This window comes from Opisthorchis viverrini (assembly GCF_000715545.1).
Source record: "Opisthorchis viverrini unplaced genomic scaffold opera_v5_36, whole genome shotgun sequence".
Taxonomy (NCBI): domain Eukaryota; kingdom Metazoa; phylum Platyhelminthes; class Trematoda; order Opisthorchiida; family Opisthorchiidae; genus Opisthorchis; species Opisthorchis viverrini.
Genome location: NW_008751692.1, coordinates 933,805 through 959,495, shown reverse-complemented (window position 1 = coordinate 959,495; position 25,691 = coordinate 933,805). Strand labels below are relative to the sequence as shown.

The window sequence follows — 25,691 nt, the reverse complement described above, 5'->3', positions numbered from 1 at the left end:
ATGTGCACTATGCCATCATTTAGCCAAATTATCTATGACAGTTACATTGCTAATAACTACTTGGGCCAGTGCCCTGATGAATGTCCGAAAGGGGCTGCTATCGATTTAGGAGTCGCTTGGAAACTGACGTTTAATCGTACTCTTCCTGTCCCGGTTCCTCATTGAAATAGGCTTTGCAGTGTAGAGCCAATCTTCTGAGTAACTCATCGTGACTGGAACGCATCCCAATTTGATGGCAAACGTCGAGCCAAATAACTTGTTCACTGGCGTCATTTTCAACAAAAACCTAAACAAAACGATGGATAAAACAGTAAGGAAGCTGTAAGTAAACAGGTTTATGTACAAGTGAATGAACACCAGTCTACAGACTAGAAAATCTGCGTGAAAACGGCTATGACATAAGACACGCCTTCAAATCCGTTGGAAAGATTGCATCAACAGGTTGCTCAGCGCTGATGAGCTGATCCATGAAAGAATGGCAGGCTAGTTGGGTACTGTCGAACAGTGTACAGTCGAACAAGTCTACTCACTTTTAATAGTTCAGGTCGAAAAGCGTTTTGCGAGTTTTCTTGAATGTTCAAAAAGACTGTTTCAATCCACGCGTGGTCGGCATTCAGGTGATCATGAAGAAATCCAGTGCTAACCTGCATGAAATGCAAAACCAGAACGCAGTGCTTATGTGGGCCTACAGCAAGCCACTCAGCAATTCCAGCGAATTAATGGTGATACTGACAGAAGTTTAATTGCAACAGTGGATGGAAATTGCTTAAGCAGGAGTCACAAACTTAGCAATATCGCACACAAATGGCCGTGCAGTCAATTTACCGTTTACAAAGTTGCAACATTCTAGTTTGAGAATTCAGCATCCACAGCTATCAAAACACCAAACCCTTCCACCACCACCTGCCACCGTTAACAACAAACACCAAGCTGGATCAGAGAGTATGACAATAAAAAATAAACTGTTTGACATGTAAACCATAACATCTATGTGTACAGTCGTGTACTTCACCGCGTTTCCACCGTCCGACCTGATTCGACAAGTGTTCACACGATTGAGAGGTCATATTTGAGACTATCAAAAGGAGTATCGAGGACAAGATACTATACTAGTAGTGGACAAATCGATTTCATTGAGTGCAAGTCTCCAAAACCACGTGTAACGCTCACAGATGTCAAATGGCTGGCGTAAAAAAGCGCTTGGATAATATAGCCATAAACGCATGTCTAGACTCCGCAGGCGTTCAAACAATTGTACGTTGAGGCTGCGTTTCAATGCCTGTGAGTCGAAGTAACTGGCGAGTGTAAATTAACAGATTCGCGTCCAATTTGGTCATTCGGACAGACATTTTTACTGCAGTCTTGTGACAACTGTAAGTTCTGATCCTCGCAGCCTTCAATACTAGCTCCATCTTTTAAATCTGTCCGTATTTATGGAGTAAACTTCTAACCACAGTTAAAAAGCTTGTGTTTTATGTAGCAAATGTTATCTTTGATAAGAAAGATCACCCATTAGTCTACAGAGGCTGTAGAACTTCGTAATTCAAACAAGTCTCTAGCGACACCCAACTGCGCATCAACCTTCCACAATTTTCGGTTGATTTTATGACTCAGTAATTGGATGAAAGTGCAGGCTATCATCCACGACAAAAACCCGTTTTATCTGCTACAGAAATGAATAATGTATTAACATATGAACATATGAAAAGTACTCAAGTGCAAGGGCTGTTTGAATTCGACCTAGACCTACAAGATTAACATAAATTAGAGGAAAGCAACAGCGGCGTAGTCGAGAGGTTGTCGTGGATCTTCTCACACAGCTGGAGAAAAAATGAAGTTTATATAAATAATCTCATTGTTCAGATCCGTCAAAAATAGGGCCACCTCCAAATTATTATCTCATCTCTCAAGAGACCATCGGATACATTTCTTGCGCCTTCATGGACAAAGGTTCTTCAGTGAGTGGATTCCGTTTATCTTTGGTAGAAGGTGTTCATAAAAGTTGTGTCTTGGAGCTATGAGTCGGTTTCTGGGAGAACGGTTTACGGGTACCCGGTGCTGCTAAGTTGCATCTGAGCTACATTGGTGGCCGATGCTCCATCTTGTATGAGCAGAGAGGTAATGTATCATGTAAAGTGGGTGTATCCTTGCCTAAACGGTCTAAAAAACTAACATTTTTGACCATTCCAGCTCAGGTTTTGCATAAACCCAAGTTAAGTGAAAGCGCCAACATAAACAGAAATGACGAGGTCTACTTCGCGCAACCCAAGATATAAATATTTCCGCTTACCAGTGATATGTTAGCGGCTTTCAAGCTTGTCAAAATAGCCTTTGCCTCGTCTTTGTCAGGGATCATATTATACACGCGTCGCGTGAAGAGTGCTCGGATAACATTTGGTGTGCATTCGTGAAACTCGCAGTCTGCTCTGTGGTCGATAAGGTACTGAAAATTGGAAGTCAACGTGATCAGTAATAGTGCTTGCTCCGTCAACATCAGATTTAGCCCGAATGAACCCATCTAATTTTGCTTGCTGTTGGCAAAATACCCCCCGGCATCAGAGCAGAACAGAACATAGTATATTCATAACAATACTATTTGATCTAGGAAAGTGATTACAGTTGAATGAGGTTAGTAAAGGGATTCTAATATGCGTACCTTGAATACAATAGGAATTTGTATTTGTTTGTCCAGTTCGTTCTTTTTCCAGGTTACGTTGTTTCAGGGTTTTCAGAATTGGTGCGATAGTCTTAAGTCACTCCAGTAGAACTTGAATGTTGATTCAACACGTCCCGCAGGAGAGTAAACAACTCTGGACAACTGACCTTGACATGTGAAGTTGTCTATCGCGATAAGTTAAGAATATTGTCAGGTCGTTGCACAAATTCCACTGAGCAATCCTTTGAGAATTACCACGGTTCCTTAGCACCAATAGGTGGTATTGTCAGGCACTGGTTATCTCGACATGAACAGTTGTGAGAGGCAGTGTCTAGTTTAGAAGGGTTCAGTCAGCAGTGTATTCTCGGGAATATGCTAGATATGTGAAAGACGATGCAAGAGTATACGTGCCTGCTCCAGTGGGTTTTCAAAACTCGAAGAAACAAAAAATTCTATATCAGCGGCAATCTCTGAAGGTAACCTTTGAGAAAAAGTTTTCGTGTCTTCGACAGGGTCTAGTACAACATATAACTGTAAAAAGAAACCTACCCAGGGAAGGCAGAAATTCTGATTTCTGCAGAGCACAGCCACTTGGATTACTGGGAGATTATTCCATATTATACCGTCCGGATGTGCACGCGTCAGTGCTACAGTCACCGCGTGATTGGGTCCCCAGTGTGGAAGTAGACCTTTGCCTTGCAGACCGGACCGTCCAGATGGATTCAATGGAAGCCCAATCAGCTGGCTAGTCTCCGCCGAATTCGATTTACGAAAGACGCGTACTCTACCGCGAGTTGCTTTGCGACTCACTCCATGTTGACTGTCATAGTCATTGTATGGTAAGGTTTGGGGCGAACTGAAACAGTACCCCATTGGGTTAGAATCAATGATATTGGTTTTGTCGCAAATTCAAAAACGTTATGCTTTGTGTGACGTGTGGCTTGTGGCATAAAGGATGATGACGAGGCCTTATGAGCCGTGTTTCAGATGGTATTCTTGAGTGGAATATTTTCGAAAATCATTCTGAGGAATGCTTATCTTTGTTGCTACTGAAGCATCCATGCGAAGAAATTCCTTAATCAGCGAATAAAATTAGAGTTGAGTCACAAGCTACCGTTCGATCCACGATCATTAAACACAGTAAAAGGGGCTTGTGTAGAAAAGGTAAACCGCAGAGTAATTTATTAGCAGGCGAAAGTGATACTGACCTGGTATGTGCATTTTGCCACTCACGTACGGAAATGAACAGTGAAACGTGTCTATGGAGATTAGATAGAGGACAGAATTCTCACGAAATTGACGAGGAAATTTGCTGGTGACGGAGCAGTCACCTTGTTCAAAAACACCATCAGTGGGGAATGATGAAAACAACAGTGAATAAGCACTCGAGAAGAACTGCTAGTCCATCCCATAGCTGAGGTATATTATGTGAATGCTAATTTGCAGGACGAGCTAGTTCGACACTTGTGAATACCAGGCGGATATCTTCACCTCAGACGTCCGTATTATTGTTTTGGTGAAAGTTATCTCATTTTTAGTAGCAAACAGATCCTGAAGACCTACCGCTTCAGATTCATTTAGGGTGAAGAAAGCCTATTAGTGAACGTAGATAAGTGCTCTTAATGAACGAAATCAGCTTTGTGCCTATCTACGCTAGCAAGCTACAGTTGAGTTACGGAGGCAACACGAGTCTTGAAATAAAAAATAAACAGATAGCCGAGATGTCGCCGAAGTCGGAGCGTTTCTAAAAGTATCGTAAATTATGTCTTCCTAACCATGCCACGTACGATACAGTAAGCTGACGATTGTTCAACAATGATGCCCACAGAAAGGAAAAGAACGCTCTATCCTAAGGTGACTCCACATGAGAATAACATTACTTGGGGTATGCATATTATTCGTAAAAAGCCAGTCCCTTCTCGTGGGAGAATGCACAACGGATGCCGAAACACATGTCACTACATGTGATCGACCGCATGTAATGGACAGTAGTGAAAATCACATGAACGCTAGCATGAACCATAACAAGCTCCCAAGTAGAAAAAAGTCTTCAATTTTATTTGGTCAGACGGTATGTGTTACGGATGGTGTGCAAAGTGTTATGCAAAGGGACAATGGGCCATTTAATTTCTGGCAGTTTTTTTCCACTTCCTGCAGTAAGAAGCCACAATGGTGGTGATAACGAGAGACCCAACTGAATCTCAACTGACTCTATCGCTTATGATAACCCTGCACTGAATGTGTTTCCGAAAGCCTGCTTCAAGTATAAGTTAGTACGATATCCGAGGCATGGGACTACTTCCTGACGGAACATACTATTCATAATGTTGGTGAAAACGCTTGGGCAGCTGACGAAGGGCTTCTCCCTTACTCACATTCATCAAACATGTGCGCCAAATTGTACGCCACTGATGTGTTAATGGGAGACTGAACCACATCTCCTGTGCCTATCTGACAAGTCCCATGATTGCTAAAACCGGTTGTGGACTGCCGGAAGTTTTAAGGAGACATTATAAGTAGTATATTCTGTCGGTACAAGGTTTCCGAAAACCGATTAGTTCAGTCTGAATTAGGTATAAAAAACAGCAAATTTAGGCATATTTGTTTTCCTCTTCGATACACATAGCCAACGCTTGGTAAACTATTAGGCAAATGTATTCGGATCTATATCCCAGCCTCCCCGAGAATTTACGATAATTGCATCTAATTTACTGACGGCATTGAGCAGCCGGATTTAGTAAGGTGTTGGCACAGTGAAATCATATGGGATAGCCTGATTTGATTGGGTTAAATGGGTAGGGCAGATTAAAGCACCGTTACGCTGAATTATCATCAATCTGGTTGATTTTCGCGGACAACTGAACGAAAATTACCGCTGATTCGGGAATCGACCGTCATTTATCTGACGAGCATGGACTCTCACGTCGTAACTCATTATTTATTATTCCCCTGATATTGAGCTTTCTTTACATAGTTGCGTCACTTAGAATGTTAACATTGAGAGTTTGCTAAACACACAATATCGCATTCGTCTAATGTAGATTTCAAAAGGCTTGATCTTCTGCGGTGAAATCACTGGGATAGCCTGATTTGATAGAGTTAAATGGGTAGGGCAGATTAAAGCACCGTTACGCTGAATTATCATCAATCTGGTTGATTTTCGCGGACAACTGAACGAAAATTACCGCTGATTCGGGAATCGACCGTCATTTATCTGACGAGCATGGACTCTCACGTCGTAACTCATTATTTATTATTCCCCTGATATTGAGCTTTCTTTACATAGTTGCGTCACTTAGAATGTTAACATTGAGAGTTTGCTAAACACACAATATCGCATTCGTCTAATGTAGATTTCAAAAGGCTTGATCTTCTGCGCCATTCACCATTATCACAGCTCTAACTCGACAAGGAAAGCTAAAATCTTCAACTTGTCACAAATTCAGTGGTTCAGCCTGTTTTTTATTGCTCCAGATTTCGCACAATAGGATGTCGTGCTCCGTAATGAGGCGGTGTGGAGCGCTAACTCGTCTACTCGGTCGCACTGATCAATTACTGAACCTACATTGCACTTACGCACCATGATTACAAACGTTGCGTTCTCAGATGGGTACTCGAACGAGTTCCATCTTGATTGCACGAAATACCAAACCGTTTGAGTCAACAAATGCGGAACTTTAGAACATGATTTCAAGAAATGGAATGGAAAACAACGCTGACCAGCATAGATGCCAGAAATAGCAAAAGATTGCTTTCAAGGAAGCCCACCTGATGAATAACACTGGTAAACGGTTTCATAATCTGCAGCTGTGGGTATGGGTTTCAAGTGATCACACGTTGGAGACACGAATCGCCTGTCCAATTAAATCAGGAATCTGTGAGTTCCATCCAAACAAGGTGTGATAAAAATGGCCTAACCCAGGTGAATTTTAGCGCCATAAGTGTCTTTCAGGTACTTTATATACCTTTATATATATATATAATTTACTAAAACGCGCAAGCCATGTTTGGTTTATTGGATTGATCGCGTACAATCTGAATGAGGTTCAGTATGATTTTAGGGCCGTTCATTTGAACCATGCTGTTCCCCTACTGAACTACCCAGATTCGATACATAGTTAAATTTGCATTGGAAGTAATGAAAAGCGTTTTGCTGGCCATCATAAGGATGGAATAGTGACTGACATTAGATTGTATTGCATCGCGTGCAGTCATATTTTATAATAAGTGCCGTGTGAACTCGAGCGATTATGTATATGCCGTGTTTGTCTCTAACTCCTTGTTCAAATCCTAGTGGGAGCACAGTGGAATTCCGTCAAAATGTTCTGCTACTCAGGGGGGAGAAAAAGCAATTGCTTCGATGATCACACACCACTGAACGCCTGTTTTCATGTGGTCCAACAGTAAGATTCCTATTTTTAATGAATACTCTGATTATACACTCATGTTTCTGATAGGTAACCATCTTAAGTAAGAAGTCTAGTGTACTTGCATGCAGACTTGCGAGCAACAGTTACAGTAGCAAACGTGTCAGCAGGATTATCATGGTCCTTCGTTCGATCACACTTAACAGTTCTCCTTTCCTTCACGCGAAATTAGCTCACCGCGTCAATGGTAGTATTGCAAAACTTCAATAATACTAATAATCACGGCAATTCTGTCCACTGAATGCAAAGATGAATTCACATAGTGTATTTGAGCGAGATCCCTGCGTAAAGTCAGTTGGATACCATTCTGAGAAAGCGTTTTAAGCCGGAGGCTTTTGTCTAAGCGACCGTATCCAAACATGCACCTATATGAACGCAGTTGACGTTGATCACTGCCAATGGAAATTTTCAGGATTCTAACTGAAGCTATGTATTGTCATTAACCGCTGGAAATTTGATAACTACACCAATGGCTAAAAGATACCGTGAACAACATATTTTCCAAAAGTTTGGAAGATGAAACAAAAGGGGCGATACCATGTCGATACTTTATAAAAGCTAGTTTACCCAAGAAAAACGTCAGTGAAAACAATGCAGTGAACCGCATATGTACGCGTCGCCATTTGTGGACAAGAAAGCAAGTCTGCTTCCCGTGCATTTTCGGACAAATGGTCGGAAAACAGCTATAATGACTAACCAATTAAGCATGGATATCTTGAAGAAGTTCGGACTGACAAATCACACTAAGGAACACTAAAAGTTTACCATTGTTGATTTAGTATGTAACGAGAAAGGTGAGGTGCCACTTATTTGCGACTGTTGAAAAATACGCAGAATCAGTTCGCATGTTTCGGAGATGAGTGACAAACAGGTAAAACGTTTGTCTTCCAAACAGAAGCAGGCGTGGCCGGTCAGTGCTTAATGATCACTAGTTCTCGCAAGTATTCCGGCGAACTGATTGTTTGCCTTTTACAACTGAAGTCTTAGCTGGGGTGATTTGAACGGTTGGTCAGCACTGCACCTAAATTATGTCTCACCGCGTCAAGCAACTTCACAGAATAACAGAATGAAGGTAACAGCCAAAGTGAACTGTGAGTTTTTTGTTGTTGTAGAACGAGAGTTTGCAAGGTTACACTGACTTCATTACAGAAATGTTTCATTTTAAAATCAACCCAAATTACTTTGCACTAAAAAACCTGGCTTTCCTCTTAGGTTACATCAAGAATTTCAAACCTTTCAGGCAATGTTATTAGGTGCACATCCTTCGGGTACATCAACATTTCAATTTATTGCAAGGATTCAGATGCGCAAAGCATTCTGCAAATGATTGCAATTACAAGCATCCATCGACATTTCAAATCTAAATTCCAAAGTTTTGTTAGTACCTAGAGTAAAATTACTTCGAAAAAGATGCCTCTCTAAAGGACATCTAGCTTTGACGCATTTTAATCCTCCATGAAGGCTTACTGACGAAGTGCCCATCACATGTTGAGATACTTAACTAAATCGGTCAAGGGGACTCAGTCTCACCAAGCACGAAGCCTATCTAGAAGGGGAACGGTGTTTCCGTGAAGCCCGTTTTTTACCCCATCCCCTGTCATTCAGTTCAGCCAACAGAATTACGGCTAAGCCTTTTCTGGTTGCAAACGCTCTGACACAGAGTGCTACTTTAAGCACGAAAGACGGCCTCGTTTTCGTGACCGATTACCAACCTAAGTAAACGAGAATATCAGTATTTTCTTGTGTGTTCGTCATTTCATGACTTAGATGCCGTCAAAGCCTCCCTCTCTCTTTTCATAAAGGAAATTACTCACAAGGTTGCTGAAGACTCTTCGACAGCCCACGACCGGTTTCGCCCTTCTTGGGGCTCATCAGGTTCTCTCTCTCTCTCTGAGGACTTTTTAAACCCGAACTTTCAAAGAAGGGTTGTTACCATCTCTGACTTGCTGCCTAAGCTACACACTGTCCTGTTGAGCTTGGAAGGCCTATGTACTATACAATCCAAAACACCATAAAGCATTCGTAATTGTGGACAACTCAGCCAGTTAGTGAGGATGCGAAGGATTGCAAACTGTAGAATCCGAGAATATATCCGTTCCGACTGTTTATGGCAAGCTATTGGTCATACGGGTCACTCACTTTTAATTACGCGTCTCCGAAAATTGAAGCCAGGCATAGTTCAAAGATGATTACAAAGCGTAAAAACAAATCAGGCAGCTAAACACTAGAATCTCCAAACGGATCTTTGCATTCATGCAAGAAACACTGTCACTTGTGGTATATTCGTGAGCGACAATGCAACAGGAGTGAGACAAAGCTGGAATATGTAGATCGCACAAAGACGAAGTACTGAGTCGTGGGACTCAAGCTCCGTTATAGCACCTTTGATCAAGTGTTGGGGACAAAAAGTGAATTTTATGCGGTGAAACGACTGTTGTTCTCTAAGTTAAAGCGTCGGCCCGGAGATGTAAACAATAAGCATTAGACAAGTTTAATTTTTCGAACGAATCAGACACAGGCCCTGATCTGGAAGTTGGAGGGAGGAGCTCTCAGGAGATTCCAATCAACAATCATAAAAGCTTTTTGTTGGTCCGTTTGCCGAGCTTGCCAGTTGGATTGCAAACACTTCATAGGTAATCTTGATGGCGCCTCCATCCAAACCCGCCATGACGATACTAAAAATGGTCACAGTTAAACTATTCCTGTGGGATTAAACCGGTGTGCACTTGGGCGTAAAATCTCAGTAGAAAACAATCTGACAGAATAGAACCATACACGATTTGGTACATTTGACAAGCCGGTACATTTCAGGTGCGGTCATTTTGACAGAGGTGTGCGACACATATGCGCTATTCATAGAGGCTGATAGTTTCTTTACCATACGGATTCAAGCGCACTGATGTATAACTATTGACCTCGTGTCTGTTTCATATGTTCTGTGATGTAAGTATGAAGCCGGGAAAGATTCCTTTTGCAAAGAATTTTCATCGGGCCAAACCATTTCATACCACCACTTGTCGTAATATTAAACATCATGCCTGCTCTTCAGAATGTTTCAAAACTCCTTCAAGATCCATGGGATTCTTTCGAAACTGCCCATTGTTGGTCACACAGACGCGTGGGCACTGTTGGGCTACAGGAGCACAAACTATCGCGCTTCAGCTGGTAGGAGAACACCCTCAACTTGATATTCCCTCCACTTAGTTCGAAGTCAGAAGTCAAGGGGAAGATTCAGGCGTCAGCGTCCGCTCGAACGAACCAAAAATGGCGATGAACTCAAACTAACAGTGTCAGATAGGCACACTGTTTTCCTCCTCTTATGTACGGAGCTTTATAGTCCCTACTAACATCTCGTATTTTTTAAGGTTTTTGTGCTTAGTTTGTCCCCAGGAAAGTTGTAATTCGTGTCCATCTATCTAAAATAAGTGCCATTGCATTACGTGAGGGATCAATAAAAGGGAAACTTTAACAGTGCCAGACACCGACATTTATTGACTGTAGCTTAAGAAACAGGCTGTGTGAATTAATCTATTTCGATTAATGCAATGCTCCGTGTTGCAGAACAATGTATCAGAAGGCACAACCCAGTTCACCCTGTTTCGCTATGCTCTTCAATGTTAGACGTTTGTATCAATACAGGAATATTTTCCCATTGCGACCGAAGTCCAGCTAGCAAATTCGTGCGGCATTTGGAGTACACAACAAGAATGGGAGTGAAAATGACAGAGAGGGATAGTTTATTGCAAGTGGTATTGTTGAGTAGGAGGAAGACCAATCTTTTTGAGGCAGCTATTATGGGTTTCATTGTAGAGCTGAGCAACACAGATGCTATATCAACATTTATTTCCATTTGCTTTTTTTAGTTCATCCTTGATTTATTTATTTATTTATATTTATTTTTAGTCTATTTTTTGTCATATTATTAGGTCCTTAACAATGGAAACGCCTTCAAAAGAGTTATAATTTTATCAGGCATTCTTTGTATGAGAACCCCCTTCGTACATCCTTAATTTTTAGGTTCTACAGTATTTTTTGTAGTATCATTTTGCCGCATTTCAAAACTAACAACGTTGAGGTCTAGATTCCAATGGTAGTCTCCAAGAAGCCCCCGTATCATCAACCATCCAACGGTGAATTATGCAGAGGAAATTTTTCCTAATTACACCTACCGAGAACGGTAGTTGGAGAGCTCAACTGCAATCTTCTCTGGTAACAGGGTATTGAAAATTCAGTGACCATGAAATATTCGAGTCAAACCAGCTCGAAGAAACTGTTGAATATTGGCAACGCACTGTACGAAGTCCTAGTACACATATTTAGTCAGTAAAAACGTAGTTTACAAGAAATTAGTTTAGAACAGGTAGTAATGAAGAGAATAGTTAGAAGAATCAAGCGAGGAGGATAGGTAACAGTTGAATTCTACGTAGGACTGAAGAGAACATTGAACTTTGAGAGTGTGCATAGCATGTCTAACTGTCCTGGAAATGCTCATCACACAAGGCCTCATTGGCCATGTGTAAGATGATTTTACGAAACCTATCACAAGCAATGGAGTACTCGTGTATGACAGATTACCACAATATAGTTGGATCGTACATAACATTTAGATAGGAATTTCGGTGTCTGAGAAACAATACATAGTCTTTCCCTTCCGTTTAGGGGAAAGATGGTAATGTGGTGTAGTGGGAGAGGAAGGATGCAAAGGCAGAAGAATTTAAAACAAGATTCCTTGATACAAACATGTGTCTCGGTCTTAGGAACTGAATTTGGCGAACACAGATATGATAGTGTCAGAGAGTGTCAGTATCCACTAGGTATTTAACCAAATCAAACACCAAAACCAACATAGGGAATTACTAGTTGATTGTGGGAAGACACTGAAGTTAAGTAATAAAGTGAGCCCATGAAAATCCTGCAGGGAGGGCTTACAAGAGTCACCGGCACAGATAATAATGGGCAGACCGCCTGTGAAGTTCAGCTAGGTTATCTCAGGGGAAATTTAAATTGCCAAGAGCTGAGAGCATGGATACAACAACTGCACACTTGCGGACAATGCTTTCGTTATCCGTTCACCAAAGCCTATGTTGGGCACACGGAAAAGAGTCACGCTTCAAACAACGTCCAATTTGATCGGCGGATCAGAGAAAACAGTCTTCATGGTATTAAAGGGCTGCTTCAAACCTACACGTCAGCTCCGTCATCCATACCCACATATGGTACTGAAAGGCGATCTTCCGTTATCCGAAACGTCCGATATGCTGGATAGGGCACCTTAGAAGAATGAAAAAACAAAAATGGTTTGTGCTACTATTGTAGCGCTTTGACCGGTGACGGAGTTGACGCAGACTTAACACAAATAGACCGTACATGGAGGGTGAACGGATGCTCGTTCATGGATCCAGGCTACACCCACAGAATGCTGATCTCTTCAGCGCGTCACCTTGGTCTGGCTGCAGTGCTAGGTCAAAGCACATTAGTGGAAACACCCAACTAAAAATTCGTCAAGACAACTATCCAGAATAGGCTGTATGTGGCGGAACAAGTTTCCCTGCTTTTTATTCAGCTGCTAATATCTAACCTCTTTACACCAAAAGTAACTATTATCCTTTGACGCTAAAAGGTGGCGAAAGTCGATCACCACACTTGACATGCTTAGGTACTCATAGCTTCTAACAGCCAGCTATAATCAATTAAAATTTTGTGGTAAACAATTTGCCGACAAGCTCTATTTAGAAACGCTTCGGAGTGCGATATGTGTAAAGAATAGTTTACTGTTTTTCTACTAATATCAAAAGTCGTGATGTCTGAGAAAGTGGATAGGTCGCATTTAAGAAGAGCAAGTCTTTCGTCCCCAAAAATAGTAAAATGTGAGATGACTTAGACTCGAGGTGAAAATAAGTGAAAATAGTCCTCTATTCGTACCAGTCTATGTGCTGTCCACACCCACATGTATCCGTATTCCAACATTTTGTGACTCACCAACTTGTCTTCCTAGTAGACAAATAGTACGGGTTGGTATTCGGAACGTAGGCTTAATGATCGGTCACTGCAGCCGAAAATCTACCCCAAGATCTGAAGGTAAATTTGAAGCAATCGGGTTCCTTATGGGAACCCCAAATAAACGCCCATCTAAACAACACTTGCCAATCACGCAGTGTCTTTGCGACTACCCGAGAAGATTCGTGACCCCTATGTGACTGGTTTTTGCACTGATAAAAAGAGGCGAATGCGAAACCATTGAACCGACAGTCTTGAAACCGTTCAGTCATTTTTCTGCCCGTCAAATTTTAGCTAAATTATACAGTTCATAAAAAACTTGTGGGATAGCACGTGCCATTTCCAGAAACGCATACACTAGTGGGTTAGCTAAATTAAAAGTTCATAAAAACTTGTGGGATAGCACGTGCCATTTCCAGAAACGCATACACTAGTGGGTCTAACTGTGCACATATGACACAAAATGCCTATGGTTCCTGGGCAGACGGTTTCAAGGCTTGATAAATTTAAATCCCATCGATCGAGAAGGGAGTCGCGAAAGGTTGTGCAAGTAATGTAAACTCTTTGGCTAGGAGAAAAGGCTCACTTTCCAATTCAACTTGTCTTGTGGTACATTCATACGTATTCCAGGGTAAATTTCGAAGTTGAATGGAACAATCCTCCACAGGCGGTGACTTATAAGCAGCCTTTCCAAAATCTTCCCAGTCGTTGGTGCCCCCCGTGGACCGCGTGATGGTGGTCCTTGTTGTTTCGCTTCCAACACAACGTCCGGCTCTAATTCTTCCGCGTTCGTTCTCGTGAGTACAGCTTTTACACACTGTTCTTCTATGCGTATTCTGAAATATAAACGAATAGTTATACCTTGCGAAAATCGGTTCCTGAGGTGTCTGTGCGTGCAAACATCATGAGTTTCACACGATTTTACAAGTCCTATGCTAACCAAACGCTTTCCAAAATTAAAATTGGGCCGGAAAAAGGAACAAAATGCCCTATTGGGTTATGGGTAACAAAACCAGAGATATTTCTTATTGAACCAACAGCTCAGTGGATAATAAAACTGTGTTTTATGAATGAACCTACCTAACGGTCACTGAACCTTAATTCCGAGTAAACTTTACACAGGCTCTTGAAACGAATATACCCATATATAAGACGAGTCAAACAATCATGTGCTTGAGAGACAAACGTGGAGGCATCTCTAGACTTGTGGTATTCTTCACCAGTCTGTTGACAAATCTCGAAATATTTGTTCTGCACATGACGTCGCGGTTCATTTGAGAGGACAATATCATGAGGTATCTCTGAATATATATATATATATATATATAATCAGTAGTAGTAAACGGTTGTAAAACCGTCTGCGCGTAATAAAATTCGAGACTCCTGAAAAAGTAAGCCTTTGAAAACCTCATGTCCTGAAGATAATGCAACAAATCTACTCGACTGATTAATCTTTAGAGAGAATTCAGTGGTTGGACACATTTGGAGATATAGTTAACCTGAAGTGGATTTCGCCCAGGAAGAAAGCTGCCGTTGTTCATTGTGTAGAATCGCTCACTTTTCTTCAATTCTTTCTTCGATATCACTGCAATGTGATCCCAAACCAGCCACCGCTTTGGTAACTGCTTCTAGGATTAGATTAGTGCTTGTCGAACCTTCACGTTTCCGCCCGCGACCGACCAGTCGCCGGCCATCTGTTGGCTTCAAGGTCAGAATCATCTAAATGGAATATTTATGAAATAAAAACACTCATTAGTTCACGGGCAACTAAACACGTTTTTACACTGACTTTCCTGTTTAACTGTATATTGGTGGGAGTTGTATGCAGGGTTACCACATTTCCAAACCAAATATAATTTGTCGCCAATTACGAATTGTCGGCTAAAACCCAAGCATTCCACACAGACTGTCCTCTGTGATGGGACCAACCTACGATATTATAACAATACACCTCTCGCCTCTAGAGAGGCTATCGTAGGTGACCGAGAAAAAGTGGTCTCTTTTAACAGGTTGGAAATACCAAAAATAAAAAAAATATGGGGAAATATATCGCTCCATATAAACAATGATTTTGCTCATACCCTGTCATAAAAATATTACCAATTAGTTTGACTGAAAAACATTATCTGTTAGACTTGGTTGGCTCTCCTGCCCGTTAGATTTGGTGAACATAAAATGGGTAGTGAATAATAGTTAGCGGTCCTGGCTGCATTTGCTTCCATCAAAGTAGAACGTGTGCGAATTTCACCTCGGTCTGTATGAATAAAACGTTTTTTGGACACAACCGCTGGGCCGAACTCTTCTGTTCCTCGTCATAAAATCAAGCTTTTTGGGAGTCTGTATAGTTAACTGCCCGACTGTCAATTCAGCTTGAAGACTATTATTAAAGTGACAACGCGCAGACGTGTTGGAATCCTTGAAACTGAATGATCAAATCCTATATCGTTTATGGTGAGATATGGAATATTCAAGGAGTTATACGTAATTACCTGGTCAGAACGAATAGTAGTCCACCTCGTAAGCCTAACTTCCAAAGTATGACACATTAAAAAGGAAAAGTACAGGCTTTTGAGAAAGTCCATTTGGAATTTCATGAAATAGACCAGGCAGCTTCATCATGTAAAATTTATGTGCATCCACCCATCTGGAAAGACAGGTCCCATTTTGTAGGGTCTCCCAACAGTCCTAATCTGTTTACTCCTGATCATGTTTGATTCGCCTTATCATGATCTGACCCACTGGCTCGCCGGTTTACTTGAGCCAATTATATTGGGACTACAAATCTTTCAGTCCCAGACCATCAACTTTCAAGTTTGCTGTACAGTAGAAATTATATCAAGGGGATCCGGAACAGGCAGTTAAGTAACTAACGGAGCACCAGCTGTATCGAAAATTCGTCTGTCTAAACCTATTTCGAGCCTGCTGTTTGCAGACCATCTCCTATGATCTATGATGGACTATTATGTATATATTCATTCCAAGGTCCATTGAGGATATCACACACTAGTAGCAACTCTCCAGCTGAATTTATGAACATTTTTCCCGTCTAGTTAACTGGTAGAATTAGAAGCTCAGTTTCCGTTCAGATATCATGCCTTTGGTCGGCCAGCCCTATCGAAGTACTTGATTTGGTGCACCGAATGTACACGGTTTCGACTTCTTACAATTAGCAAGGGTTCGCAGGCGAAACCTGAAATTTGTGCAAGAGAATAGCTTGTAAGGACACTAACAAGCAAGAACCACGAATCAAAACGACGTTCTTCCTCAACAGTGATGCATGACGGCGCCCTTTTCAACTTCAATCTGGGTACAGTGAAAATTACGTAAACAGGTCGCTCTCCCTTTAGATAGTTGCTCCATTCAAATACATCCTGTTGTTACCCGTCTGTGGATCGCACACAAGAACGGCAATTGTTTACAATCTTGCCGTTTAAAAGGCTCCTGTGTTTCCTTTTTGGAGGCGGGGGGGCAAATTAAAGTGTTTTATGATGTTGCGTTAAACACTCATTCATCTAAGCGAGAAAGTTCTTTCTATGCGTTCTTACGAATGTATAAACGAGTGAATGCTGGCCTATGCCTATTACTACGTTACATTGATAGTCATATATTCACCACAGAACTTGAACCCTACTGGTACGCTACACACAAGATGTTAAGTTGAGGGTGGCAGCGAGTTGAAGGAAAACGATCCCATTCTTCTTGTTATACTTATGAACAAACTCGAACCCATATTGTCCAGTATTGCCCATCCCTCAAAACGGATGAAAAGTTCAACGTGAAAAACGCACTAAGTGTTATTAACTCAGCTTGTCAAAACATTATCTTCTCTCTACAACATATCCCCTAATTACTTGGATATTTATATCAAGAGAATTTAGAGTGGAGAGCTGCTAGCTCGGTGAAAAACCGGGCCGGTTGGTATCTGAGTTCCAGATGTTTTTATGTTTGAAACAGAAGAGAATTTTCATCAGATGTCTCGCAAAATTAGCAATTGAGATTTATCCAAGTAACTGTTTGTAGTGAGAGCTTGGGTTCGTAGAACATGTATACCTATAGAATGTCCGTCCAAACAATTGGAACATTTGAGACTGAAAAAATATGATATATTAGGTATTCTAAACGCTGCCTTATGTTTACCTCCCATCCATTGAAAGAGAGGAGCGACCGCTGAAACGCTGCCCAGAAGACTTATAAATTGCCAGGTCTTAAGCTTTGTTTAGGTCTCAGTTCCTCCCACATAATCAGGCCACCGGTGAAAGTTGAAACGTCAATAGCTTCCACCAACTACTATATGTAATCTCATACTCCTGCCATGCACTTTATTTTGGTTGCATACTTGAATACTAGCTTGAAGAAATACGCAAACATTGTCTTTCCTCTCGAGCTTGGGGAAGCCGAAGAGTCGACTTGAGCACCATTGCACTGCACCAGACCAGAGCATCTCTTGTTGCACAAGTTAATGAAACCTCTTGGATCACCCAGCGCATACTGAATGCTTTCCAGAACGATGTTTATCGCTATCCAGTTACACAATCCAAACCTTTATGTTCAGAGGAAACGCCGAAACGTTTTTGCTGCCTAGCCAGTGCCACACTCACGTTTTTCTGAGAATGACACTATCCCTCCGCTACGTTGAACAGCCAACTCAGAAGTCTCAACACCTTTCAGCCACTTCCAGCAAAACGTTGGTGGCGATGTGTCCATTTACCTCTTCACTGCTTTCCAGGGGGGCAAGATGGCACAGCGCGGATTTACTGACCGGAACGTCCATGGTTCGAACTCGACCTATGCCTCTTGACTTTCCTTGTCTGGGCTTGGACTACCTGGCAGTATCCCATTCCTCGTGCTTCCTTCGGGTGAGGGGGCAGTTGGGCACGAAAGGGTGCTACAGCTGAATGATTTTTTTCACTGCTTCCCTACTCAATGTGGTAAAGCATTGCTCCTGGATGGAACAGTACACTAAGAATAATAGCCCTGCAAGATGAATCAATTCTACAAAATGCGTCAAGCGAAGTAAAACTGATAAGAAACTGGTAATGATGTTGTGAGCTTGACTAACAAACCACCAGTAATATAGGATTGTGAGAAAATCAGACTAGTTTGCTCATGCCATGGTTTTGGGTTTGATGATTATACTGTTCATTCTTGGCATGATGGTTGATGGTTCGAAACTTCAATAGCACCCGTTCGGTTGGTATCATTCTTATGCACTACAGAAGATGTGCTCTTGAAGAAGGCTTGGGATCATAGTGGTGCACGAGAAAGGATCTGTGTCTCCCTGTCTATGACGATGTCCAGGTAAACTTTGATTCACAAGATGGATCCCAATAGGCCATGAAGATGAATCCTTGACCTACTTGAGATGGAGCCCAAATGACATTATTGGTACAGAAAAAAACTTGATTTAATCCGACAAAATCTCTATTCGTTGATTTTCGGGCACTTGATTGCAACCCGGTCGTTATTGGATGTCAGTGAGCGGAACAGCTGATCAAGGAGGTTGAGATTCCTCGAGACATTATTGAGTGACCAACTGCATCCGATGCTATGAGCTCAGGTAAACCTGAGCATAATCCCGTGGAATGTCTTGTTTTTTTTCGTTGAGTCATGTTATGTGAGGTTTCCTTGAGAATATTATTTTGAAATTTATTTTGTTCTTTTGTACCACTTTTGCACTTTTTGCGTCAGATGAGATGGCACGGAATGGATTAATCCCACAGCTGTGTTTCGCTCACCGCGTTGTTAAAACTGATCAGATGAACACGGTGCTTAGCGGGAATGGCCAGAATGTGGACGATCGCTAGATAATCACTCGGTATTTTGGAACGTCGCTTTAACGGTCACACTTAGTGAAATTGTTAGCACACATTGCGTAAATGTTGAGTTTCGGAGTATACCTGTTGAGTCTAGACCGTGAATACATTCACGCAAAGAAGCTGGCAAGACTACCTAGATATCCCGAGCCCATTAAGAAAGATGCAAGTAATACTCATACTTTGTTGCACCTAAAAATATATATCGAATCGAAAAACTCTAGTCTTAACTAGCTAGGTCAAAGTGAGTTTTGTTTTTACTCAAACCGATTTTGGTTTGACAGATTTCGATCTGCTGTGCAGTAGGATGGTTTTCTTGAACAATCCATCGACCCTGAAAATCAAACAAGCTGCTTCAAAACTATCGAATATTGTAGTAAAATTTTCATATGTTTGCAAGTGCGTCATTAGCGTTTCGTTAACCTTAAAACAGGTGGTTCTAAGCCATTTGTGGATTACATTGGTTCGGTTGTCACAGAAGAGCACTTTTTTTTCTATAACGGTTGTCACGAAGAGCAGTTTTTTTCTATAAACAGAGGCCAAGTAGTGAGCATACCTGGGCTTGCTGTTGTGTAACCTGTTTCATTGTTCTAACCAAGCTATTGGCAGCCTGGACCATTTTCGATAGCCTTTCCTCCATTCCAGAGAAACGACTGAGTTGATTCCCAAATTCTTGAAAACGATGCTCGATAAATTCAGTTTCAGGTCCAAAAATTGGTCCGATCCCTTGCAAAATTGAACTCGGGTCTCCACGTCCAACGGTGGCAGCAACTCCAAGACCTTTGGCACCTGCTGCCGCGCCTGCACCTGAACGCAGTATGATGGCATGCGCATCTCCTCTCCCTCCACCGGTCCACTTATGCGCCCCGGCACCTTCAGCATCAGCTCTGGTTATGCGTGAACCTATCATATGTTCCCATTTAGTTAACTTTCTGTCTAATCCCGGATTGTGCTGGAGACTGCGACCTGTCAAAAAACACATTGTTGCACAGAATGGAGCATTACAAGCTAAGAGTTGGAGTTTTTTACTATCAGGTAGTCAAAAAATTCTGGTGCAGTGAGAAATGAGCTAAAACAATGTGTACTTCGCGAGATGTGCTTTCCCCTGGTTACGCACTTATATTGAGGCAAGAGAGCTGAGTTCATCTTGGACCAATAAAGGCTTCTAACCAAAATACACCAGTTTTGGAGAGGAATCCAGTTAACCCAAAAGATCCGTTTCTTCTATTTGGTGACAGATCGTTTGATATCTCTTAACCTCATCCCTCCAAAGAGAGACTAAGTTCCATCGGGATGTGCTCACATCACGAACTATATGTAGGCACATATTACTTTCCTTCCATTCTCCTTCTTTATGCATTCGTTGTCTTCCAGACATTCAAAAGGTCATCATCCAGAAAAGATTAATCCCGTAAATATGTCCCCACTACATCAAAGTTCATTTATGACTTGTCCATGTAGACTTTGTTACAAGGCAGCTAAACTAAAGGATGCATCTGCGCACTGGAAACTCAACCCGACAGGAAAAATGCCCTACAACGAATGCGACAGAGTGATACTGAAAGACAGAAACAATAGGAAAATTGTATATGGAAGATTCGTTTCCTGACATCGGCGCTAGGCAAATAAAACAGAAAAACACAACAGAGACGAACTGGATTTCTGAAGGAAGACCGAATTTGAGTTGTTGACACTCAGACGTATCATAATTGAAAAGATTTTGGTCAGATTTCGAATTAAAAAAACTGTTTTGCGGTACTGTCAGGTGCGTTTCGTTAGCTGGCGCTATCAAGACAAAGCCTCGTCTAGACGTAACGCACCACTCTAAAGTTCGCCGGAAATTCTTGAACAGCCCATGATCTGTTTCGCTTTTCTTAAAGTTCTTCGGATAGTGCGTTACGTTTAAACAATGTGTTGTGATGTATTAATTATCGTGCCAAGTGAAACATGGTGCAGCCTGGTGCAGCACATTCAGTTGAAGACATCATAAACGAGGGCTTCAGCTGAATTCACTTCGGCATCCCATCAAAATCAAATTAATGTGCAAATGAAAGTAGTTGACGTAAACGTAGCCACACTGATGATACCTCATCGTGCAGTGACGGAAAGTTTGCAAGTCCATTGTCAAGCTCAGCCGACAGATAAACGGCCACCTCATCAACAACCAATCAGCTTACCCGAGCTAACAATATTTCAACACATTACCTGAATGAACTATTATCGACTTTCCGGGACAGTGAGGAGCTGTTGAAAGATTCACCAGAAACCAATGAATAAATGAAGATAGGTTTTTGGAGACTGTGAACTGTGCCCTACTTTATTGTTGATTGGTCGTTTTTGTGTACTCAGTCTACCCGTCACACATACCAGCTTTCGAATGAACTTAGAGCCTTACATAAAAGCGGTAACAGCAATGCAGGCAATATCACTCGGTGGCTGTTCAGTACACACAAATGTACACGTTCATATGCGTTTCATTTCGCTCTCCTGACTCTAACCTAACCTTGAGCGTACCTGGAGGGAAAGGTGTTCAACACAGAGCAAAATGAAGCCTATAAACTAAATTTTTAGACTGTTGTGAATGGGATTCCACAGTAAAATCCACATAACTAACAGTTGTGAAAAATCAACACCTTGTTATTGAACGAGCTACGTGACAACAAAAAATTTTCAGAGTGAAAGCCAAAACCGGGCAGTGATGGATAACAACCACCTTCACTTCCGCTGTTCACAGTCATACAGGTCGCTTGCATCCTCATCACACCGCCAAATCAGATGAATGGTACCGGAAAACGTTACAGCTGATCCATCGATCTACGTAAACCATATTAGTTCATTCAAACAAGCTCGTCGTAACACTTGAGTCAATCTACCACTGCGCTTGTTTATGTAAAAAAAACATGGCATTCGAGTTCGGTTCGCACAAAATGAACGCAGTTCCAAAAGGAAATCTCCTTTAAAGAAACTGACTACATATTACGTGCATCCAGTCACACCACTATCGCACCTACCACAGTTCCTGGGGTGAGTGTTTCTACACGATGTACTCGGGTTCGTTGTCATGCTATTTCGAAGACATAATGGGCTTTGTCGTGTTTCGATACACACCCACACACGTAATTTCACCATTTTGACACGTTTTGATAACGTATTCTTGTATGAAGATATCTAAGAACCCTTGCGATTGCACCGGCTCCAAACACCAAAACCTTCTAATAGATAGCTGAAGATAGATCAATCCTCAGTACATCCAGCCCCCATAATAGAGCATAGGTGAAATCGATGCATTTTGAACTTCTTTACATATTATCTCTCAGTGTCCGTTGGATAAGACCAGACTGTGGATGTTTTATCTGGTTTTGTGAATTTAGCTAGTGTCAATTTTCCAGACCCACAGCAACCCACCGAAAAACTACTCGAGCAGAGAAGGTATAATCCATCAAACAAGTCCATTATCAAATGCTAACTACCTTTGGAAGAAAATTCATGGAAGTAAACCAATCGATGCAATCGAATACTGGGCAAATTGGAAATCAGATCAATGTCGGAACAAATATGGGAACCGATTCTTTGAAGTCAGAGCTACCTAGTCAACCGAGTTCAACGACCCGCTTGGTCGCATCATGCTGGCCTTTAACACGGTATGCTTGAACGTCGGATCGCTGAAAGATTGCTTTAACTCAAAATGTGGTACAGTGCCCTCTGTAGACTTAGGATTTCACACTGGAGCCTATCCAGCAAAAGTCTATCAGAATGAATTACGAAGCTTCAAACCAACAGTTATATTGTCTCTGACAATTGTTTGAATTGACTTGTCCTTCAGTAACTATGAATGGATTTGTCTTGTATTTTTAACTCCAGAGCCATTACTTTGAGCTGCACTGAAAAATGCTCCACGCTGACAAAAAAATGAGGAGGTTCCTTCGAAAAAGGAAATAAGCTCGACTCATACACTCAGCTGCATATCAATTTGCTTTTGATGGGATCCAGCTGAATCTCCCGTTTGTGAGTTCAAGTAGAACATAAGTTTTACGGAAACTCTGGACTGCGCCTACCTGATTAGGCCCCAGAAGGCTAACAGAGAGTTTTCAGTAATGTAGTAAGTAGACAATCCGTTATAACATGTCAATCCACAAGTGGGTCATATCTGTGCAGAAGGAAAATATTTGAGAAAAAGGTAGTGTAATCATCGGTAATGGCATTGGAAAGGGTTCAGGATAACTAAGCTAGGAGTGTAAACCAATACACGGAAATTCATACTCCCATTCCTGCGACTGGTGTAGTCAACTCTCAGCGTCCATGTGACTGAATCATAAGATGAAGCCGACACATATCTTGCTATATTCCAGTCTCGAGCACCTGAACTCATGACTCAACTCANAATGGGGTTGTTAAATGTGGAAAAAGTATCATTCTAAACTTGCAATACTTTTTTAGAAACAAGATTAAAAAACACAAGGATATCAGTCCGTGACGGGCTTGCAACAAAAAGTTGGAAATCACAGAAAGAGGTAGAACGCCAGTCATTTTGATAGAACTTCACAATTTAGCAAAATGAACCGATCACTTACTGAACGGATCGTCACCTTCGTTACCATCTGAAATTTGACCAGTCATCAGTCCGTAGATTTTTTGGAGTATGAAACCACTAAACTCCACCGTATACCACAGCAGCATGAATGGTGGAGCAACTGACGGGCGATCCACAAATTCCTGTATCATCTCATATCGTTGGTAGCACCAAAAATACTGTGATGATCCCTCAATTTCGTTATAGGTAGAACTAGCAACATAAAATTGGAAGTAAACGACAATTTGTTAGTTCTTTCGAGTTCGAATTGAACTTCCTTCCATCTGAAACACATGTAATACACAAGTTCAGGTAGGAAAAACAAATTTTCGGTAGTCCGTGGCAGATTCCACCTGGTAATTTAAAGACCATACAGTGAGCTTCTAAAAACTAAACAAGATTTCAAGTCAGCCGATACCTTTGTAGAATGGTACTAAAGTCTGTTTATGTGTTGCGAACAACGCTCGGCCACGCTGAGAACTTATGAGTAGTACACCGACAGCTACACAATTCGTGTTCCCTACATTCTGGGACCCGCCAGGGATGTTTGATGTCACCTATTCGCTCCCAAGCTCACACTTCTGTCGCCCTTTATGCACAAATAAAAGCACGTACTTAGTAGCCGATTCATGCATTCATTGGTGCGGTTCCTGAACTACTAGAGTTTCACTTTGAGTACAGGATGCTGAGTTAGATGAGTAGCAAATACCATACAAGAGCTGAGATGTGGAAATCCGAGTTGTAGACTAAAAAACCTAACACTTATGGTGACTTCCATTACCCAACGAAAGAGTACACTCATGAATTGGTGGCAGTAAAACAGTAGAGGGCCACACATTTCGCTTCAGAAAAAAAATTCGAGGATTTCAGTGAAACATCAGGTTTTCGAGAAAACGATGTCCTACAGTTCTAAATTGTAGTTAAACAATAAGGAAATGAATTTGTGGTTTTCTCCACAGGCTCGCTTATCGATCAGCACCATGGCCCCATAACGTGATCCGTGTGACAGCTGAGGCTGTCGGTGCGCACGTCAAAGATAGTTGCACATGTCGGCCTGTGACCAACACCGTACATCTACCAGATCCGGTGCTATGTTAGTCACGTGGCAGTCCTTCGATAGCCAGGCTGTGAAATCACGTGAACGGGTCATTAGCGTCCAAATCCACATACACTATCGAAGTGTCGATCGGATAAGATAGTCACCGACACCTGGGAGAGCAGACCTTCCTTGATGGGTTATCCTTCCACGTGCCACTTAAGTTCCTAACTAATTTCGCCGTGGTATAGAAATGCAATTCGTTAACCAGTCCGAAGTCCGCATAAACACGTAAACGAGGAAGACGGAGAATAAATTATAAACAAGGAAAATAGAGATTCATTTCCTGTCATACGCAGGTATTCTCTTAAGTAATCAGCTGAAACCAGTCTCCTTTTGGAGATGGCCTGTTACACGGGATAATTAACGACGAAAATAAGTCTACAAGAATCGGTGAAAAGTGGTTGCTTCCGAAAGAAATTTGCGAAGTATCCTAGCACAGGAACCTAAAGTGGACCTCTTTTGGTCAAAACATACTCCGCACTTCTAGACGGGATAATGAGTACAACCAGGAAATGGGTGTGGTACTTAGCGCGCGCTTTTTGCCGTCATATATTGGATTTAGAAAAGAGAAGCGAGATGGCCCAAGACGGCCAACTGAGCGCTTACCTCTCAGTACGTTGAATTTATCCAGGGAGCGAAATGGAAAAATGGTACACGCTTGTACCCTGCCCAGAATTCGAAAGATTCAGACCGCTGTTGATTCTAAAAAATATATACCTGATGTATGGTGCTCCTGAGTTTGTTGCTATGGTTCAACCTCTGTGGAAGAGACAAACTAACCGTTGGTCCATTAACAACTGGGAAAAAGCAAATGTCATTTGATTTAATTTGCATACCAATGTGGTTTTCACGGGTGACTAAGCTGATACCTCTATGACGTTTTTCAGCCGAATGCGCTGTACCAGACCGCTTGATGTTTCAGCTGGAACCACGTTCTAGATATCGCAACACTTGTATAGATGATACACACTGCTCACAACTGCAACTTCACGAACCTGCACTGTTTGAAGAAATTGATGGGCTAGGCTATTGAGCAGGTCACTCATATAATCGTACAAACTGATTTACTTATTCAGCTAAAAAAGTTTTGGATGTGCTTCATCCATTTCCATCCATTGGCGATGCGGAG

At 41.7% G+C, this 25,691-nt stretch overlaps 1 protein-coding gene across 1 annotated transcript; it reads right to left on the bottom strand.

Moving 5' to 3' along the window:
- Nucleotides 1–130: 130 nt before the first annotated feature.
- Nucleotides 131–17,851, bottom strand: T265_02786 (hypothetical protein; the record flags this gene model as incomplete). The annotated part of the gene is made up of 8 exons (XM_009167111.1): nucleotides 131–286; nucleotides 531–644; nucleotides 2,291–2,443; nucleotides 3,206–3,512; nucleotides 12,269–12,354; nucleotides 13,667–13,916; nucleotides 14,639–14,799; nucleotides 17,789–17,851. 8 exons carry the CDS (start codon nucleotides 17,849–17,851, stop codon nucleotides 131–133), a joined length of 1,290 nt encoding a protein of 429 aa, XP_009165375.1.
- Between the last annotated feature and the right edge of the window lie 7,840 nt (nucleotides 17,852–25,691).